The following is a 21,757-nucleotide window of genomic DNA, read 5'->3' as shown; positions in this document are numbered from 1 at the left end:
ATAATTGACATCTTCAAAGGGTACCCTGTTGATTTTCTATTGCTGCTATAACAAATTATCACAGGCTTAGTGGCTTAAAACAACACAAAATTAATTATCTTACAGTTCTGTAGATTAGAAGTTCAATATTGGCCTCACCGTTTTGAAATTTTATTATTAATATTTTATTTTATCTTGTTTAATTTTTTATTTTACTTCCTCTACACCTGTGCCGCTATTCCACTGGTCCATTAGGACTGTTGTCAGCAGTATGTTAGAGGGATTGATGGGAAGCCAAAGTTTGGAAACATTTCATTGAATCTTATTTGTTTGTTTATTTTTTTATTTATTATTGAAATCATTGAATCTTAATAGTGATCCTTTGAGGACTGTCCAGGACAACATCTGCTCATAGATTTTTTTTTAATACAGTTTTGTAAAGCCCTAATGGTGGTGATATGTGTATTAGAGTCAGTCATGTGTCATAATACAGTCTATTGATCTTTTCATATGAAACAGTGTAACACAGTTATCCTCATAAATGCACAAAAATATATGTTTTCAGTCTTTTTTTTTAATGCTTATAGCCATTCCAAGTAAGCCTTCTATTCAACACTTTCACATACATTGTAATGCATCATTGTTTTTTCTTTTTTTTTTTTTCACTTATCACCAATTTATTTCTTTCATCCAGACTTGGTCTCTATAGAAAAAGAAATTTTAAGACCATTATTAAAAATAGTATATATCATATGGTTAAAAAAATTGGCACATGGTACTTTAAATATATTCTAGTTTTTTAAAAGTTATTTTCTTTATTCTTGATTCATTTATATTTTTCTGCTCTTTATATATTTAAAACACATCTCTCACTCTAGTACTGCTTTATTTAAAGACAAATTAACTTTCCTCCCTGCAAGATCTTTATTTATTAACAAGGGAAAATTTGTCATTTTATAGTGGAGAAACCTGGCAGACACCACCATAAGTCCAAATGCTCAAAATGAACACAACCAGTAAGGGAACAAATCAACATCTTGTGTCTCTTGACATGTATGCTGAGAAAACCACAATATCCCTTCTGTGAGAATCTTGCCAAAAAATGCATAATCCGAACCTGATCATAAGAAAATGTTAGACAAACCCAAACTGAAGTCACATTCTACAAAGTGACTGCCCTGTATTCTTTAAACATGTCAAAGTTAGGAAAGACAAAGACCAAGGAACTGCTCCAGACTAAGGAGACAAGAAGACATGTCAGCTGAACTCAGTGCATGAGTTGGATTTTCTTTTTCTCTGAAGAACATGATTAGAATAATTGGTGAAATATGGAAGGGGTCTGTAGTACTGAATTGTTTTTAATTTCCTGATTTTGATAGGTATACTTTGTTTAGGTATAAGAATATTCTTGTTTTTAGGAAATAGGAGTATATGTATTTACAATATCTGTAGTCTATGTGTGTATAAAGAGATACGGAGATAGAAGAAAGGATGAGAAAGTACATGATGCTGTGCAAAATGTTAACATTTGGGGAATCTGGGTAAAGGGTATACAGGAATTCTTTTGATACTGCTCTAGCAACTTTTCTATAAGTCTGACGTGTCCAAAAAAGTTTTAAAAATTCCTTTTTATTGAGTTAATATGTAGTTAGATATGTACCAAGCAGGGTATTGGATTGGATTTGTGTACCTACTAAAAGTACAGAGTATACACTCCCTGCCTATAAGGAACTTAAAGCTAAGTAAGCTTTTCCCCTCAGACAGCTCCAAGAGGTTATCTGACTGTCATGGAAGTGTCAGTCTAAAAAAAGTACCTTTTATATTTGTCAGAGGAGGTCTTTATTATGCTTCCTCTGGTAGAAATAACACGTTACATTAAGCATGACAGGATATCCGCAATTCTTTTCTAGTGATTTTTTTCTTTGTGGAGAAAATTGTCTCCCTGTCACTATAACTTAATTTCTCCCTTGTCTCTGTCATGGTAGGCTGAAATTCTTCTCAGATTTAGAATTAAGGTAAACTTGGTCAAAGCTTTATCAAACTTTCATTTAAAGATAATTCAGACTGATAAATGTGGCTCCCCATTTTTCTGTGAATAGTTCAAACTATCTTTTTTGTTCATTACTGCTTCTTTCAGTTCCATGCAATACCTTTTCTCTTTGTAAAAGTCAAATTTCTCTTTAATATTTTTCTCCAACATGTGTTTTGACTTCACATTGCTATTTGTTCTACAGTTTTTAGTAGGACTTTTAAAACAGTCTCCCCTTTCTTAACCAAGGAAAGAGTCATTTCCCTTATCTCCTCCCAGGCTTATCCTACAGGAGGAATTTTCTCATGGTCTTTGTGTGTAGGCTTAGCCTGTAGCAGCATCCTCTACCTGTCAGGCATTTGCACACATGAATTTCCAGAATGCCTTCCTTGGTATTCCTTCACTTTTGATTATCAATCTGAGCAGGACCATCCTTTTGTGTGGTTTACATGTGTGCTAATGTTCTTTAAGCTCTACTTAAGGTTTTCTTTGTCATGTTTGACTTTTCACCTTGTTCAGCAGTTACTGGCATTAGACCCAGTGGTTTATATGTTTGTCTGAGTCTTTGGTGTTCTGGTGCTTTCAGTACCACACTTTGTAATAAAAAGTTTTAGTGGAAATAGTTTTTCATGTTACAAGGTCTTTGTGTAAGACCCAGGAACAGAAATTAAAACTTCATTTGCACTGACAAGTAATCTTTCAGTGATTTTTAGGTTTTGAAATATATTTACTTCTGTATTTTCTTCCATTTATATGTTCCCTTTTATGCCAGTGTGAGGAGGAAACACGAGTTGTTTTCTCTACATCATTTCCCCTCATTGGATTTGCCATTGCCAATTCCAACAGTTCTGAACTCAGAAGACTCAGGAAACACCAAAGCCTGCGACCAAAAAGCAGGAATTTTACTTTTTTTTTTTAACCTCAGTTTTTTTTGTTTTGTTTTGTTTTTGGTGTACGCGGGCCTCTCACTGCTGTGGCCCCTCCCGTTACGGAGCACAGGCTCCGGACGCACAGGCTCCGCGGCCATGGCTCGCGGGCCCAGCCGCTCCGCGGCATATGGGATCTTCCGGGATCGGGGCACGAACCCGTGTCCCCTGCATCGGCAGGCAGACTCTCAACCACTGCGCCACCAGGGAAGCCCTAACCTCAGTTTTTAAAAGTGAAGTATAGTTAATTTACAATGTTGTGTTAGTTTCAGGTGTACAGCAAAGTGATTCAAATATATATGTATTCTTTTTCAGATTCTTTTCCATTATAGGTTATTACAGGATACAGAGTATAGTGCCCTCTGCTATACAGTAGCTCCTTGTTGTTTACATATTTTATGTATAGTAGTGTGTATATGTTAATCCCAAACTACTAATTTATCTCCTGCCCCTGTCCCCCACCACCAGTATTTCCTTTGGTAACCATAAGTTTGTTTTCTATGTCTGTGAGTCTATTTCTGTTTTGTAAGTAGGTTCATTTGTATAATTTTTTTATATTCCACATATAAGTGATATCATACGATATTTGTCTTTGTCTAACTTACTTCACTTAATATGATAATCTGTAGTCCATCCATGTTGCTGCAAATGGCATTATTTTGGTTTTTTTATGGCTGAGTAATATTCCATTGTGTTTATGTATGTATGTGTGTGTGTATGTGTATATATATATATACACACACACACCATATCTTCTTTATCCATTCATTTGTCGATGGACATTTAGGTTGCTTCTGTGTCTTGACTATTGATAAATAGTGCTATTTTGAACACTGGGGTGCATGTATCTTTTCAAGTTAGAGTTTTCTCTGGATATATACCCAGGGGTGGGATTGTAGGATTATAATGGTAACTGTATTTTTAGTTTTTTAAGGAACCTCCATACTGCACCAATTTACATTCCCATCAACAATGTAGGACAGTTCCTTTTTATCCACACCATCTCCAGCATTTTTTATTTGTAGACTTTTTAACGATGGCCATTCTGACTGGTGTGAGGAGATACCTCATTATAGTTTTGATTTGCATGACTCTAAGTGATACTGAGCATCTTTTCATGTGTCCATTGGCCATCTGTATGTCTTTGGAGAAATGTCTATTTAGGTCTTTTGCCCATTTTTTGATTTTTTTTTTATATGAAGCTATATGAGCTGTTTGTATATTTTAGAAATTAATCCCTTGTTGGTAGCAGGAATTTTACTCTTTATATAACTCATTTCTTTAGTTTTTAGTGTTTATCAATAAAAGGGCTGCTTGTTTTCCTGTGTTTTTATTATGTGTGTCTATATGCATGTGCCTGCATAGGAGGGAGTGTTCTTGCTGGGGTGGACGGAGCAGCAAGATTTTAGAATCTAAAAATAGATTCTGTTTTTTTTTTTCCTGGATCTTTGCTATGGTCTAAATGTTTGTGCGCCCCCAAAATTCATATGTTGAAAGCCTGATGCCCAAGTGATAGTGTTAGGTGGTGGGGCCTTTGGGAAGTGATTGGGCCATGAGGGTGGAGCCCTGGTGAATGGGATTAGTCCCCTTATAAAAGAGGCCCCTGGAGAACTAGCTTGTCCCTTCTGCCATGTGAAGGTATAATAAGTCTGCAACCTGGAAAAGGACCCTAACCCAACCATGTTGGCACCCTGACCTCAGGTTAACAGCCTCCAGAACTAGGAAAATAAATTTCTGTTACTTATAAGCTACCCAGTATGGTATTTTGTTACAGCAGCCCGAATGGCCTAAGACAATCACTGACAAAACAATAATCAGTAATTCCTCCCCTCCCCCAGAAGCACAGAAAGACACTGTTCTGCCTGATTGACTATTTGAAATTATATTAGTTATATGGGGTTTTTTTTTGCGGGGGGGATGCTTTTTCCCATACTAGGTACTTCCTAGAAAAAAAGTTAATGTTTTCTATTAAGAAAGAAATTAAATTTTAAATGTCTTTTGTTAAGTCACAACTACTCTCTTACACATGTCAGTTTTAGGAATATTAATTACACTGCATCAAATTGGTGTCAATTTGTATTAGTTTAGAGACTATTGGTGCTGTTATCAGTACCAGCTATCAGAAGATAAGCAGTATCCCACACCACTTAGCAGTAAAAAAAATTCCTATTTGGAGGTAGAGAAGGAAGAAATCAGGGCAGCAAATTCAAAAAAACTTCATTTGGGGGGAAGTATTGATATATAGGCAAAGTAGTACATCTTAATTATATTTGTGATATATACCTTCTAGAATTACTAAGTGGATATTCACCTTCATTTGGTAGAACAGTGTAAGTAGTTTCCATTCCAGCATGAATGTGGTCAGTCACATGGCAGTGGAGTAACCAGATTCCAGGTGTTTTTGGAGACATTTCTAAGGTTTGGTATGTCCCAGGGAAAATGTCAAAGACATCAGAACTATAAATGCCCCTGTGCTTAATTAGAAAAATATAATGTTTATTATATGTGAGAGTTCATTCAAATAATCTTTCATTGGCCAGCTCAGGGATATTAGAAAACGGATAAATCTGTTAAAAAAAGAAAGAGAGAGACCCTGCACATTGCTATGTCTAATACAAACAATGAGGTAGTGGTCTTTGCTAAACCCTTCGCACTGCGGGCTATTAAATGGGTGTGAAGGAAAGATGTGATGAAAGTGAACTCATCAGTCAGGAACATCTGACTCTGGTTTGCCTTTTTTTTTTTTTTTTTTTTTTTGCGGTACGAGGGCCTCTCACTGCTGTGGCCTCTCCCGTTGTGGATCACAGGCTCCAGACGCGCAGGCTCAGCGGCCATGGCTCACGGGCCCAGCCGCTCCGCGGCATGTGGGATCCTCCCGGACCGGGGCACGAACCCGCGTCCCCTGCATCAGCAGGCGAACTCTCAACCACTGCGCCACCAGGGAAGCCCTGGTTTGCCTTTTTATCAGAGCACTTAAGTTACACAAAGGAATTTAGCTGTGGCCTCATTTAAGTCTTAAATCTCACTCTTGCCGAACCTACCCTAGATGAGCTTGTCTGTTAAACTTTAAGGCTGGTAGGTAATGAAGGGAGCAGGAAAGGAGGCCAATGGAGAAGCCCAAACCAGGGGCAGTTCAGGTAGAGTCTTGACTAGACAGAGTATTTGGGCGGTATTTTGGCAGGGATGGAATTGAAAGCCTGCTAGTAAGTCAACCAAAAAGCGATAATAAAATGGTTCTGCAGTGTGCTTTGTGGTTGCTTCTGAATTTTCTGTGTTAACGTGAAGGTAAGACAAAAGCATTTCCAAAAGGGTTATTGATTCCTGCTGAAATCAGCACTGGGTGAGAAGTCAAAGTAGGATTGAGATCTAGGGACCAATCAGTTGCTTGACACCAAACTGCCAATCTTGTTCACTTCAGGCCATTTAAGATCCAGAACTTAGAAGAGGCAAAGGTTGTAAAAAGTCTTGTCTCTACTCTCTAATCCATCATTATGTGAACATTCCTACCCTCTCTGCTGACAATTCTATTCAAAGGCCTTGCCCGGAAAAATGTGAGCAGAACTCCAAGAAAATCCAGTAAAAACAAAATCTAAGGGAGAGCCCAAGGTGTAAAAAGTTTCATAATGGCGATTGAAATTGCTGTGTGCCACACTCTGAAAATAATTTAGTTGTCTCTCTCTTTTTTTTTTATTGGAGTATAATTGCTTTACAATGTTGTGTTAGTTTCTGCTCTACAACGAAGTGAATCAGCTATATGTATACCTGTATCCCCTCCCTCTTGGACCTCCCTCCCATCCCCCACCCCCATCCCACCCATCTAGGTCATCACAGAGCACCGAGCTGAGCTCCCTGTGCTATATATATTTGACATAAATGCAATACCATGTGTAAAATAGATAGCTAGTGGGAATTTAGTTGTCTCTTGAAACCTTAAACTTTTCATAAGTCTCTCTGAGGAAATATTTTCTTCATTTGCTTTAAAACATTTTCAGATAGAGCAGGAATAATGACCATGGTTGGCCCTTACCTGGTATTGGAAGCTGTGGCCATGGAAATGTACCGAGTGCAAGTCTATTTCATTGCCCATTCCCATCAGATACCAGTTGACTTCATCTCCCACATGCATTGTGAGGCCTTGTAAGTTCCCAAACATTCTTCCATTAATAGCTGGGGAAGACACATGAGTTTTTATTACCTTCCAGGATATTTTAAACCGACAGCTATTTCACAGAAAATAGGTTTATTAGGTTAATATATGGGATCTTTTTGAGAGAACAGAACTTATTTCACTACAGATAGGGGAAATGGGTACTTTAAGGTCAATAATATCACACTGCTTTTATAGTCACTTAGCACCAAAAGCCTTATTCCTAATTTTGCATTTAAAAGGGAATGAGACTTTGGAACTGGGAGAGAAGTTAATGGATGATTTTGAATATAGTCCCCTTTTTCCTTTGAACAGAATTCTGCCTCACATGCAAAGTGTGGCAGAAGTGGTTTATTATAAAATAAAACAAATGAATAGTTTCCAAAGTAATTTTATTTGAAAGAAGAAAAGGGAAAAAATAGGTTTTAGAATAATGTATCATACCATGCATTTTATTGCTTTCTATGAATTCATCATTGGCTTTGTCTACTTTCTCAGGGTGATCAGAGTATGTTTTGATGTTGTCATCTAAGTACCAAGATTCATTCTCATCAAAAACAAGAAACAGAAGGGAAAATTCCAGTTTCTTTATGGGATTGGATACTTGCAAGTAATGTTTCTGACAAACAATCAGTGGGCCAATTAATCCACTATAGAGATCCTGAAAACAAGCAAAAACTTAGTCATCCTTTTGATATAGGTCGGGATTTCAGAGAACTGGGACTTTATCCCCCATGACCTTAGGAACTTTGGAGAGACTGATTCAGGTAGTAGACTTTGCCCCACGTGGTTCTGTCAAGTCAGTAACTTTCCACTTGGAGTAGTTAAATTGGAACAATGTCGAATTTGTGTGGGTGATACTCAAGTAACAGAAATGTGTTGCAGAGGCCAAATATTGGCTCAGCTAATGAGCAGCAGTTGAAAAGAACCCCAAGTGAACAGTGCTGGTTTGCTTATGGAATCATAAGCCAGGCACTATGCCAGTCACTAAAAATCCAGAGATGAATCAAACAAAGACCCTACCTCCTACTAGGGAAAGTAGATGAATAGAAGAAATGAACCACTTGCTGCGATGGAGGTACAAAAAGTGCCAGTGAACACAGGGAACACCACAGTGGACTTAAATCTACAAGAACTTTGGTTTGGCTGGGCATCAGTAATGGCAGATTAGATCTTGAATGGCCTTTGAGCTGTATTATGTTCTGGAATTTTAGATTTTGTCCTGTGGGTCATAAGTAGTCATTGAAAAATTGAACATGGAATGGCAGTATATGCATTTTAGACCAGTGATCCTGGTGGTAGAGTGAAGGAAGGTTTGGATGGGGAAGAGACTGGAGACTAGGAGGCCACTGCAGTAGTTGAGGCAAATTACTAGCACCTGATCTGTGGAGATAGAAGGAATGGACTGAGTTCTGTATAGGTGGGTGAATTGCCTGGGTGAGCCAGGGGTAAGAATTAGATACTCTATATCCAGGGTTCTAGCTTGAACAAATGACTAGGGTTGGTACTTGTGCTATTTATCACAACTGGGAATATAGGAGGAAGTGGAGGGAGATCTCAGTTTCCACTGCAGACTTGCTGAGTTTCTGTGCCTGTGGGACATGCTGGTAGAAGTGTTCAATAGGTAGGTATACAGACAGGTCTGAAACTCAGGAGAGAGATTTGGACTAGAGGTTTAATTCTACAAAAGAGTCTTGGTACATGTTCTGATTTACAGTTGTTGAGTGCTTTTTTGGCTTTGAAATATTTAATCAAACAGCAGCTGTAGCTGTGCTGTGATTTACTGCTGAGATCAGCATTTTTATTATGTGATAATAGAGCTCTGAAATCATGTACCTCAGTTCTTTAGTATGTATTTTCATATCAAAAGGGAAATAGAATACCATATTAATATTTAATCCTGTGGTACCCATAATCAGCAGTTACAGAGTTGATACATTTATAACTGTATCCTTAAACAAACCAAAAAGAAAACAAAAAAACAAAAAACCCAAAGTGAATTTCAGAGCAGCTTACTTTCCTATAATTTTAACATAGAATTGGACCACAGGAAAACTCTAACCTCATCTTCCTTCAACTGTGTGTCTATTTTGGGAATTTGCACAAAACACAAATGATTTAAAGTTTACCTTAACCCGATCCACAGTTGAATAGTAAGCCCATGGAATACAAGGAGAATCATCTATTCCAGCTCCAGATCTTTCTGGGATTTTCCATATATAAGTGCGAGTTTCACCTAAATTAATCAAGTGTTAATGTATCTGGTTATATTTGGTATGTATTTGATATATGTATGTCAAATTGTTATCAAAGCCTTGATAACCAAAGACCCAGAAACTGGAAATGTCAAAGTAATTAGTTTTTAAAAGCAGCAGTACTCAAAGTTGTTTTCAAGAATTTAGTTTTACTAGAAGGAAACATAATAACCTGCATTATTTCAGAGATGATGAAAGTCAGGAGCACACAAGATATTTGCTCTAAGTTATAAAGTTAATAAATAGCAAAAGTACAACTTAGATCACAGGCATCCCAATGCTCAGACCTGTGACCATCCATTACTATTTGTTGCTTCTCAGAAAACAGGCAGAAGTTTCATTGTCTTCAATGATGAAAGGAATATTAAAAAGGAAAATTGTTACACCGCCTGCCTTGTTTCCTTTTTCACCATTATCCTCAGTGATTTCACAGTTCCTGGCAAGGAACCATTAGGCCGCTTGATCTCATGGGTCACTGACCTGTCGGTGACCTCTTTTGTCCGCCCCATTCTGTCATACCGTACACTGTTCTGTCACAACTCTGTCACATACAGGACACGACCACACCCTGGACCTTCACACTTTCAAGTAGCTCCACCCTCCTATCTTTCTAAGGTCTTTACCTTCTTCCATTTGCCCTGGGCTTCTCTCCAGCCTGATCTTTGCTGCCAGTCACCTCACGGCATCCTGTACAACTACTCAGAAGACCTTGACTTTCAGCCGTGGCCACTCACTGCCTATTTATGCAGACCTCACCATTATATATTCCTGCTGTCAGAGTTTAATTAGCTAGAATTTGACAGACCTTTACAAGGGAATCAAGCAGGACTTGAGGGATGGTCTCGGGATATGGTAGACTTTTTCCTTTTTCCTCAAGTCCTCCATCTTACCCGCCCCTGTGTCCTCACCCTTTTTGTAAACAGAATGTTTCACTGAAAATTTAAAGAGTAGATTCGTCACCTGAACATTTCGTCTCTTCATCTAAACTCCTTTTGTCTCTTCTCCATTCCCCGCCCCAACCTGCTCTGCCATCAGTGTTTGATGCCCAAGCCCTGGGCTTGTCCTTGACTCCTTCCCTAACAACCAACCCTTCAGCAGGTCCTTTTAGCACCACCTTTAAAATGGAACCAGAATACAATTCACCACTTCAGCTGCTTCTACCCTGGTCCAAGTCTTACTATTTTTTTACCCAGATTATTGCGATAGTCCCCTAACTGATCCTTGATTTCTGGCCTTGTCCCCTACCGTCACTTTTTCACACACCAAGCCCCGGGCCGCGGGCGGGTACCTGTCCGTGGCCTGTTAGGAACCGGGACGCACAGCAAGCAAGTGAAGCTTCATCTGCCGCTCCCCAGCGCTCCCCACTGCTCACATTACCCCCTGAACCGTCCCCCTCCACCGCCCTACCGTCCGTGGAAAAATTGTCTTCCACGAAACCGGTCCCCGGTGCCAAAAAGGCTGGGGACTGCCGCTTTAAAAAGTGTGCATCGGATCATCACTTTCCAGCTCAAACCCTCCCATGGGATTTCAGAATGAAATGTAAGGTCGTAACCATGGCCTCTGATGTCCCCCTCCCTCCTACTGCATCCGGCTCCCTGACCTGCCTAGATTTCATCTCCTCACATTCTGCCCCTGTTTGCTCTGCTCTGGCCTTTGGCCATTCCTCAGACACACCAAGTCCACTTCCATCTCAGGACCTAGAATGCTCTCCCTCTACAACTCCCTGAGGCTCATTACTACTCATCATTCAGGTGTCTTCACCAGTGGCACCTCCTCAAAGAAGCCCTCCTGACCAACCCCCTACCTAAAATAACACCCTTTTACTTACTTTCTCTCATCTGCCTTAATCTTTTTCATAGCAATTTCTACAATTTGATATTATATCTATATTTATTTACTGTTTATCTTGGAAGAATGTGAGGGTCGTGAAGGCAGGGCCTTTTATTTCTATTCCCCTATACTGGCAAGACCAACTCTCTAGAGTAATTTATTTTTTCTCACTTGATATATTTTGAGAACTGCTAAATTACTGAGAAATGGTCCTTTCCTAGAAGCCAACTTTCTTAAAGAGACATTTACTGAGTTCCTAGTCCATGCCAGATATTGGGCTAGATTCGAGGGATGTGAAATTCCAAGTGGCAGCATCTGCCCTTAGGACCCTGTCTTTGGATACAGGCATGGAAACTTTCAGCCACATGATAGATGCTGTCTGGGATGTGTTCTAGCTGAACCTGGGGAGATCATCTCTGCTGACTCAACCTTGAGTATGTGTAGGTGTTCAGTACCATCAGATTTTGTTCTTTACAGTTCTGTGGATTTTTTTTTTTTTGGTATGTGCATGTAGGCATATATCACACAGCCACATCTCTGTGTGTGCCCTCAACCACCTGCTTCTTCACTCTCTCTAGACGCACTCACGTGGATAACAGGTGTTTGTGGAAAGGCTGTAACGTCTATTAAAATGTACCCCTCCCCACACTGTGAATACCTGGTGCGGTTGGAGTCACTGTAGAACTCTCCGTTTTCACCCCATGGGCGTGTATTGAGTAGGACCTTGTGGCCATGTTTTTAAAGATAATAGTAACTTTGTCTCCAACATCTGCATGAAGTTGTGGACCTGGCAAGAGTGAAAAGGAAGACTGGCTTATACACCTATCAGATTGGAAGCTCTAACTCAGTAATAAAAGCAAAGATCAGGTAACTTTTTTATCGTTAAGGATGTTGTCTTTGTCGTGTCCCTCCTGCTACCTCGCTTCATGCTGTAGTACTCTTGGATTGATACCCGGTCCCAGAGGATTCAGGATAAAAACACTAGTTATGGCTGTCTCTAAAGATGGAGACTATGGGTGCATCTCTCATCAAGAGTCCTAGGGGAGGTTTTGGCCTGAAAGTTCTAGACCTTCCTGTGAATTAAGGACAGTACCGCCTTTGAAAGGATGGGTGGGGCTACCCCACCCATTCCTACCCTCTAGCCAATTTTAGCTTGTCTCCTGCCTGAGAAAATTTCTGTGACCCAAAAACAATGCCACTGTCCCTTGGGTGTCTTACTCACTCCAGGGACGGAGGATAAGAAAGCCCCAGGGAATTCTGTTAGTGTAGGAACACAGTGGGCTTGGGAGTGGCTTCCCCTTCCCTTGATGATTTTAAAGAAAATTCCCAAGACCAGTGTTGGTGGAGTTCTTAGACATTCTGTCTTAAAGTGATTCCTGAAAAATTGAAGTCAACTTTTCCCCAGCCTTGTGCACCACAACACGTTTCCCTTTTCCTTATTCCCTTTTTTATATGTATACTTCTTCTTAAAGTTGATCATTTACATCTTAATTTTAAAAGTAAATAGCTATGATGTTTTGGGGGGGGAGTAGTAGAATAACAGGGAGAACTTGGTTAAGAATTTCAGTAGAAAGAAATTTCTAGCAATTTCATCAAAAATAAAGGCATCAATTTGATAAATACAAATATATATAATTTCATTAGTACATGGGATATTTACATTGTTTCTGATAGAAAGAAGTAATATTTTCTTATGCCGTATTTTTAGAAAATATAGGCTTCTCTTTTTTTTTTTTTTTTTTTTTTTTTGCGGTACGTGGGCCTCTCACTGTTGTGGCCTCTCCCGTTGTGGAGTACAGGCTCCGGACACGCAGGCTCAGCGGCCATGGCTCACGGGCCCAGCCGCTCCGTGGCATGTGGGATCTTCCCGGACCGGGGCATGAACCCGTGTCCCCTGCATCAGCAGGCGGACTCTCAACTACTGCGCCACCAGGGAAGCCCTAGGCTTCTCATTTTATTAAATAGATTTTGTTTTTCATTTTTATTTGAATAATGTTAATAAATGAACCAAGAAAATGAAGCCCATAGACATGGACTGACTCTCACCGCATGGATTACCACATCACCAACCCACAACCGATGAACTGGAGCTAGGGCAGTACCTAGAATTCCCAGGTGTTCTTCTTCAGGTTTTCTCTCCTCAGGAACTTGGAATGTGCTGTCAGTGAATCGCTGATACACAACTTTCTTGTACTTTGAGCCTATGTAAAATTCTTCCTTATCTAAAAATGCATTTGGAAGACTTAAAACACACACACACACACACACACACACACAACTAAGGTTAGTATTTGTCTTAAGGAAAGTGGAAGTTGAGTTTTAAATTTTGAATTAAAATATTTATTTATTTAACTATGCTAGTTTTTAATATCATTGTCCCATTTGAGCAAGAAAGAATAAGACTTTAACGGTAGACAGGTGTGGTAGAAAGTGTACCTAGCTAGGAGTGGAGTCATCGGAGTCCTGGCCCTGACTCTTGTCACTAGCTAAAATGATGTCTAGCTAGTCATTGCCTGTCAGAGCCTTAGTTTCTTCATCCCTAAAATGAGGTATTCAAGGGGATTCCCTGGCAGTCCAGTGGTTAGGACTCTGCACTTTCACTGTGAGGGCCCAGGTTCAATCCCTGGTTGGGGAACTAAGATCCTGCAAACCACGCAGCGTGGCAAAAAAAAAAAAAAAAAAAAAAAAAAAGAAAATGAGGTATTCGATGAGGTCGTCTCTAAGTTTTCTATATGGCTCTAAAATGTTATGAGTCCAGATTTCATCAATGAAGTGTTCTCTGCTTACGGCAGTGTTTCTGGTCTATAGGAACAGAAATGGCCTTTTTATCCAGCCATTCCCTGATCTAAAGCTTTCATTGACTCCTAACGGCTCTGCATACTTTTAACAGTTCTATCCCAATCATTAAAATAAACTTATACTCCCTTACACCACAAATCACACTCACCATGGCCGTCAAAATGACCAGCTAACCACCTGCCTTGCTGTAGGTTACCAGTCATGTTGTACACTCCAGATCTGAACACAAGCCCACCCTGATCTCTCAAATCATATCACCAAAGGGTTAGTGCATAATGGCAGATGGTAGAGGGGATAGTGCTTGGCAAAGTATAAAAGAGCTACACCTGGAAGTGTCAAGTGATGCTACTCTAAATGTATTGTTTCTGAAACTCCAATAACCATCCTTTAGTTAAATTTGTTCACTGACCTCACTTTTACATTTCCACAGCGTACATGTTATTGGTGGGTTTTGAAGCATATTATCCTGTAAGTTCTTAGAGAGCAGAGACCATATCTGCTCTAGTGCCCTCAAGAATTTAAAATATTCTTCCATATATAATAAATAGTTTTAAGAACGTGAAATAACTGATTACTAGACTCATAATGAAATATCTGGACTAAAGATAAGCAACAAATAGTTGGTAAAGAAAATTATTTAGCTCTGAATGTAGGCATTAATTTTGGTTTTAGTTTGAAAATCTGACAAGGGCACATGAGTATGAGATGAGAGTCTAATAGAAAAGAAAGTAAGATGAGTAACTGCCAAGAATCAAATGAGATCAATGAAAATTTTCCTGTGAGAAAATTGAGAGAAGCAGAAATGAATGAGGAGGGTCCCTAGGAAGCATTTTGTTGTTGTTTTTGTTGTTATTGTTTAATGCAACTGTTCGTTGGTTTTTTTTTTTTTTTTTTTTTTTTTTTTTGCGGTACGCGGGCCTCTCACTGTTGTGGCCTCTCCCGTTACGGAGCACAGGCTCCGAACGCGCAGGCTCAGCGGCCATGGCTCACGGGCCCAGCCGCTCCGCGGCATGTGGGATCCTCCCGGACCGGGGCACGAACCCGCGTCCGCTGCATCGGCAGGCGGACTCTCAACCACTGCGCCACCAGGGAAGCCCTGTTCGTTGGTTTTTAATTTAGCATAATTCTTACTTCTCTGAAAGAGAAAGCTAAAAAAAATTGGGAATCAGAATCTGGAGAATTACTTTAGTTCTTGTAAATGATGCAGCTCCTTTTCCCATTTCCTACTTGGGGAATAATCCCATTCCACCTCCACCGCTGCGATGTAGTAGGTCCTTTCTCCCAGGTAGAGGGATGAATCCTCAGATGGCTGACTGCACCGGTTCACAGTGTATTTTTGTTTCATGCCACCTGTGTAGTGATCAGTTGTGAGGCACTCAACATCAAAAGTCCCTGGAATGGTAAATAAAAAGGCAGTTCACCTCCTCCGAGTATTTCTACTCACCTTTCCCTATCAGTCATCAGCCCCTTCCCCTTCCCTATTTTTCTTCATAGTAGTTATAACCACTTGATATACACATTAATATACTTGCTTCTTGTCTGTCTCCCTGCATTAGAATTTCATCTCCATGAAAGCAGATACTTGATATATCTCTTTTGCTCACTGTTGTATTTATATTTGCCTAATAAAGGAAAGGTGACACTGAACATGTCCTGCGTTTTAGTGGCATCTAATGAACCAAATAAAGCCTGAGGCAAGTTAGCATATTTTCATGTTTTGGTTAAAATTCTTTTTTGTTTTAGTTTGTTTTACTCATTCAGAGACAGTTCTGTCAGTGTCTCTGAATTTGCATGGCTAGAGTTCTGATATAGCTTATTCAATTGTAGGCAACTAATAAGCCAACACTACATCTAGGGTACAGAGACATGACAAAAGGTTTAGATGCAAAGCCTTTGTGGGAGTCATTCCTTTCTAGTCTGATTTGCCAGCTATCTTTAAAGGCCCATCACTGAAAAGGAGACCATCTTGAGGATTTGACTAGGTTGAAATGGGAGAAACCTCAGTACACTATTGTCACTCCCTTCCCTCCCCCCAACAAACAGGAAATGGACCTTTCTGGCACATACTTAGCTGACAATAGCCCAGACATATCTTCCAAGGGAAGGAAGAGTAGTTGGGAGGCTAGGGGAAGGGATGAGCTTATCATCCAACACTGAATTTTAAACTGAAACCATACACATTGATCCAAGAGAAACTTGTCTTGACTTTAAAGCAATATACCTTCAGTGTCAGGCTGCATGAAGAGCCTCAGACTTGTATGAGGGAAGAGGTTTGCTGTGTCTCTCCTTTCTCCTCTTGACAGATAAGTGTTTCCTGAAAAGTATATCCCGTGTACATCAACCTCATTTCCAGCGCTGAATAGATACCACACAACTGAATCTCCTTGGCACATATGGAGACCAGGCTGATTCCCGTACATGAATCCATTCATGGCTGTAAAGGTTGGGAAATGATATTTTGAAAGTGGTTTAATCTTACGTCCTACTTCATGACAACCTCCCAGACTTTCCAGAGCCAACTGGGTTTATTTAATTTTTAAAAGACCCATATTCAGGCCTGCCCCCCCCTTTATGTGTCAGGAGTGTCTCTGCAACTCCTTGCTGTGCCCAGCACTTCCAGGCAGGCCTTGGCTGAAAGGCGTAGAGCTGAATGCAGGGTTCTTGAAGTTCTGGGCCCTGGGAATCTCACTGTTCTTCCCAGCAAGTCACTTCTCAGTTCTCTCAAGGGCCATATTTGTGAGCACCAAAAGGGGTGGATAATAACAGCTCTTCCAGGGCACTGTAGGCTGGGAATGTGTTTGTTGCTCTAGATGGAAAATTCTCTGATTCATCTTGAATAACAGGGAAGAGTATATGCAGGAAGTTTCCTCTCACGACTATTTTTTTTTATATAACTCTTTACCATCCAGTTTGATAGATCCTTTTATTTATTTATTTGTTTGTTTGTTTATTTATTTATTTATTTTGGGTTGCGTTGGGTCTTCGTTGCTGCGCATGGGCTTTCTCTAGTTGCAACGAATGGGGGCTACTCTTTGTTGCAGTGTGTGGGCTTCTCATTGCAGTGGCTTATCTTGCTGTGGAGCATGGGCTGTAGGCGCGCAGGCTTCAGTAGTTGTGGCACGTGGGCTCAGTAGTTGTGGCTCACGGGTTCTAGAGCAAAGGCTCAATAGTTGTGGCACACGGGCTTAGCTGCTCTGTGGCATGTGGGATCCTCCCGGACCAGGCCTCAAACCCATGTCCCCTGCATTGGCAGTTGGATTCTTAACCACTGCACCACCAGGGAAGTCCCTCACTGCTATTTTTAATACATAATATTCTTGACTCCTCCAAAATGCAAAAATGCAAAATCAAAAGAAGTATTTTAAAGATTGTGGGTGGTGCGACTATTATCAATCCAATTTAAAAAACAACATCAGTTTGTAATACTTTACTTTTTTCCTTCTAGTTACAGTGATTTTCATATGTTGTCCATTAGTGGCGTGGACATTATGATCAATCAGCTCGCTATATCTAAAGTCTAACTGTATTTTATTTTTTTTAATTTTATTTTTAACAGCTTTATTGAAATACAATTCACATACCATATAAGTCAACCATTTGTTTATTTTTGGCAACACCCTTGGCATGCGAGATCTTAGTTCCCCTGCCAGGGATTGAACCCATGCCCTCTGCAGTGAAAGCACGGAGTCTTAACCACTGGACCACCAGGGAAGTCCCTCTAACTATTTTAGAATTACACTAGGAGTTAATCTGATGCTGTTTCAATTAAATAAAGGTCTCTGGAGGTTGTCCTGAGGATTTAAAAAATAGTTTTAATAGTTTGTTAGAACTCCTAGGGGATTCTTACATGTAGTCAAGGATGAGAATCATTGAAGTTCTTGACAGCAGAGATCATAAAAGGAGCCTGTCATTATTAAGCCATAGATGAGAAAAGCATCTAATCCAGTAGCTCTCAAGTTTAAGCATATATCAGAACAACCTGGAGGATTTGTTAAACAGATTTCTAGCCCCACACCCAAAGTTTCTGATTCAGTAGGTCAGGGATGGAGCCCAAGAATTTGCATTCCTAACAAGTACGTGGGTGATGCTAAGGTGGCTGACCCAGGGACCACATTTTAAGGACCACGCATCTAATTGGCATATATTGTATGTTTTATTATTTTGAATTAAGTGAAACGAAGATTCAATTGACTTATATGTTAAATAATCAACAGTATTACCCTTAGAGCACTATGGTATTTAATCATTTATTGAAAATTAATCAATGGGCAAAGCTATTAATATTTTGGTTTAATTTAAAGCATTACAAATGCAGCACTGAAATAACTTGATATTGGTGGATGATACAGTACTTACAGTGCATCTTATTAGATTCCTGAAAGTCTTCATTTTCCTTATCCACCTGATCAGGTGCTGTTGTAAACATTTTAATATTATCATCCAGGAGTAAACTCTCATTCTCATCAAACACTGTAGGAAACAAATAGAACTCCTTGTCTACATCCTTCTGTAAATCAAAGCAAGAACAATGAGGTGAATACAGAATAAGTAAAGCAAAAAGACTTCCATATATGCAATACTATTTATGCACAAACATGCTAAAGGAAGGACAAGAACGGAAGTTTCCATTCCTGTTTGAAAATGGAGCTCACAATATACCATTGACCACCAGAGTTTTGACTGGTATCTGCGTAGTAGATTTTTGGCTCAACACGATAATCTAAGCCTCTCTCTGCACGTAAAAGTTCTGACTCTCCTCTCCCTACCTTTCTGCCAGCTCTGCCAATTTCACTTGAACCCACCCCCAAATTGTTAAAATGGGGCAGGGGTTTTGTGCTTGTGCTAGAAATTAGGGAAGGTGCTATTCACAGTCATGAAAGCTCAAAGAATTCCTGCAGAGTAGAGCACGTAGACGCAGATACATCTTAAGTGAAGAAATAGCCTGCAAGTGAGTTGGAACAAGAATTCACACACAGATTGGTTCAAGATGGTAGAGTAGAAGGACGTGCTCTCACTCCCTCTTGCAAGAGCACTGGAATTACAACTAACTGCTGAACAATTGTCGACAGGAAGACACTGGAACTCACCAAAAAAGATACCCCACATCCAAAGATAAAGGAGAAGCCACAGTGAGACGGTAGGAGGGGCGCGATCACAATAAAATCAAATCCCATAACTGGTGGGTGGGTGACTCACAAGCTGGAGAACAATTATGCCACAGAAGTCCACCCACTGGAGTGAAGGTTCTGAGCCCCACATCAGGCTTCCGAACGTGGGGGTCTGGCAAAGGGAGGAGGAATGCCTAAAATCAGGCTTTGAATGCTAGCGGGATTTGATTACAGGACTTCGACAGAACTGGGGGAAACAAAGACTCCACTCTTGGAGGGCACACACAAAGTAGTGTGTGCATCAGGACCCAGAAGAAGGAGCAGTGGACCCCATAGGAGACTGAATCAGACCTACCTGCTAGTGTTGGAGGGTCTCCTGCAGAGGCAGGGGGTGACTGGGTCTCACCGTGAGGACAAGAACACTGCCAGCAAAAGTTCTGGGAAGTACTCCTTGGCATGAGCCCTCCCAGAGTCTGCCATTAACTCCGCCAAAGAGTCCATGTAGGCTCCAGTGTTGGGTTGCCTCAGGCCTAACAACCAACAGGGAGGGAACCCAGCCCCACCCATTAGCAGAAAAGCAGATTAAAGTTTTACTGAGCTCTGCCCACCAGAGCAACAGCCAGCTCTACCCACCACCAGTCCCTCCCATCGGGAAACTTACTCAAGCCTCTTAGATAGCCTCATCCACCAGAGGGCAGACAGCAGAAGCAAGAAGAACTATAATCCTACAGCCTGTGGAACAAAAACCACACTCACAGAAAGATAGACAAGATGAAAAGGCAGAGGGCTATGTACCAGATGAAGAAACAAGAAAAAACAGCTAAATGAAGTGGAGATAAGCAACCTTCCAGAAAAAGAATTCAGAACAATGATAGTGAAGATGATCCAGGACCTCGGAAAAAGAATGGAGGCAAAGATAGAGAAGATGCAAGAAATGTTTAACAAAGACCTAGAAGAATTAAAGAAAAAACAAACAGAGATGAACAATACAATAACTGAAATGAAACTACACTGGAAATAATCAATAGAAGAATAACTGAGGCAGAAGAATGGATAAATGACCTGGAAGACAGAATGGTGGAATTCACTGCTGCTGAACAGAATAAAGAAAAAAGAATTAAAAGAGATGAAGAAACCTAAGAGACCTCTGGGACAACATTAAATGCAACAACATTCGCGTTATAGGGGTCCCAGAAGGAGAAGAGAGAGAGAAAGGACGCGAGAAAATATTTGAAGAGAGTATAGTCAAAAACTTCCCTAACATGGGAAGGGAAAGAGCCATCCAAATCCAGGAAGCACAGAGAGTCTATACAGGATAAACCCAAGGAGAAACATGCTGACACACATAGTAATCAAATTGGAAAAAATTAAAGACAAAGAAAAATTATTGAAAGCAGCAACGGAAAAATGACAAATAGCATACAAGGGAACTCCCATCAGGTTAACAGCTGATTTCTCAGCAGAAACTCTACAAGCCAGAAGGGAGTGGCATGATATACTTAAAGTGATGAAAGGGAAGAACCTACAACCAAGATTACTCTACCCGGCAAGGATCCCATTCAGATTCGATGGAGAAATCAAAAGCTTTAAAGACAAGCAAAAGCTAAGAGAATTCAGCACCACCAAACCAGCTCTACAACAAATGCTAAAGGAACTTCTCTAAGTGGGAAACACAAGAGAAGAAAAGGACCTACAAAAACAACCCAAAACAATTAAGAAAATGGTAATAGGAACATAAATATCATAATGACCTTACACATGAATGGATTAAATGCTCCGACCAAAAGACACAGGCTCACTGAATGGATACAAAAACAAGACCCATATATGTGCTGTCTACAAGAGACTCACTTCAGACCTAGGGACACATATAGACTAAAAGTGAGGGGATGGAAAAAGATATTCCATGCAAATGGAAATCAAAAGAAAGCTGGAGTAGCAATTGTCATATCAGACAAAATAGACTTTAAAATAAAGAATGTTACAAGAGACAAGGAAAGACACTACATAATGATCAAGGGATCAATCCAAGAAGAAGATATAACAATTATAAATATATATGCACCCAACATAGGAGCACCTCAATACATAGGCAACTGCTAACAGCTCTAAAAGAGGAAATCAACAGTAACACAATAATAGTGGGGGACTTTAACACCTCACTTACACCAATGACACATCATCCAGACAGAAAATTAATAAGGAAACGCAAGCTTTAAATGACACAATAGACCAGATAGATTTTTTTTTTTCTTTACGTGGGCCTCTCACTGTTGTGGCCTCTTCCGTTGCAGAGCACAGGTTCCGGATGCGCAGGCTCAGCGGCCATGGCTCATGGGCCTAGCCGCTCCGTGGCATGTGGGATCTTCCCGGACCGGGGCACAAACCCGTGTCCCCTGCATTGGCAGGCAGACTTGCAACCACTGCGCCACCAGGGAAGCCCGACCAGATAGATTTAATTGATATTTATAGGACATCCATCCCAAAACAGCAGATTATACTTTCTTCTCAAGTGCACATGGAACATTCTCCAGGATAGATCACATCTTGGGTCACAAATCAAAACTCAGTAACTTTAAGAAAACTGAAATCATATCAAGCATCTTTTCTGACCACAACACTATGAGATTAGAAATCCATTACAGGGGAAAAAAAAAACATAAAAAACACAAACACATGGAGGC

At 40.2% G+C, this 21,757-nt stretch overlaps 1 protein-coding gene across 1 annotated transcript in view; it reads right to left on the bottom strand.

Annotated features, from left to right (window-relative positions):
• LOC132490843 (ceruloplasmin) overlaps nucleotides 1-21,757 on the bottom strand; it is a 67,651-nt gene that overhangs the window by 6,623 nt on the left and 39,271 nt on the right. Inside the window, exons 10-18 of the mRNA XM_060099551.1 lie at nucleotides 18,322-18,472; nucleotides 16,187-16,399; nucleotides 15,150-15,357; nucleotides 13,269-13,408; nucleotides 11,825-11,953; nucleotides 9,211-9,317; nucleotides 7,526-7,742; nucleotides 6,962-7,101; nucleotides 5,246-5,408 (exon numbers count right to left, since the gene is read on the bottom strand). Of these exons, the coding sequence (XP_059955534.1) occupies nucleotides 5,246-5,408; nucleotides 6,962-7,101; nucleotides 7,526-7,742; nucleotides 9,211-9,317; nucleotides 11,825-11,953; nucleotides 13,269-13,408; nucleotides 15,150-15,357; nucleotides 16,187-16,399; nucleotides 18,322-18,472 (1,468 nt within the window). The remainder of the gene's footprint in view (nucleotides 1-5,245; nucleotides 5,409-6,961; nucleotides 7,102-7,525; nucleotides 7,743-9,210; nucleotides 9,318-11,824; nucleotides 11,954-13,268; nucleotides 13,409-15,149; nucleotides 15,358-16,186; nucleotides 16,400-18,321; nucleotides 18,473-21,757) is intronic.

This window comes from Mesoplodon densirostris, chromosome 5 (genome assembly GCF_025265405.1).
Source record: "Mesoplodon densirostris isolate mMesDen1 chromosome 5, mMesDen1 primary haplotype, whole genome shotgun sequence".
Lineage (NCBI taxonomy): Eukaryota > Metazoa > Chordata > Mammalia > Artiodactyla > Ziphiidae > Mesoplodon > Mesoplodon densirostris.
The sequence above is the reverse complement of the archived record's forward strand: the minus strand, read 5'-3'. Positions and strand labels throughout refer to the sequence as shown.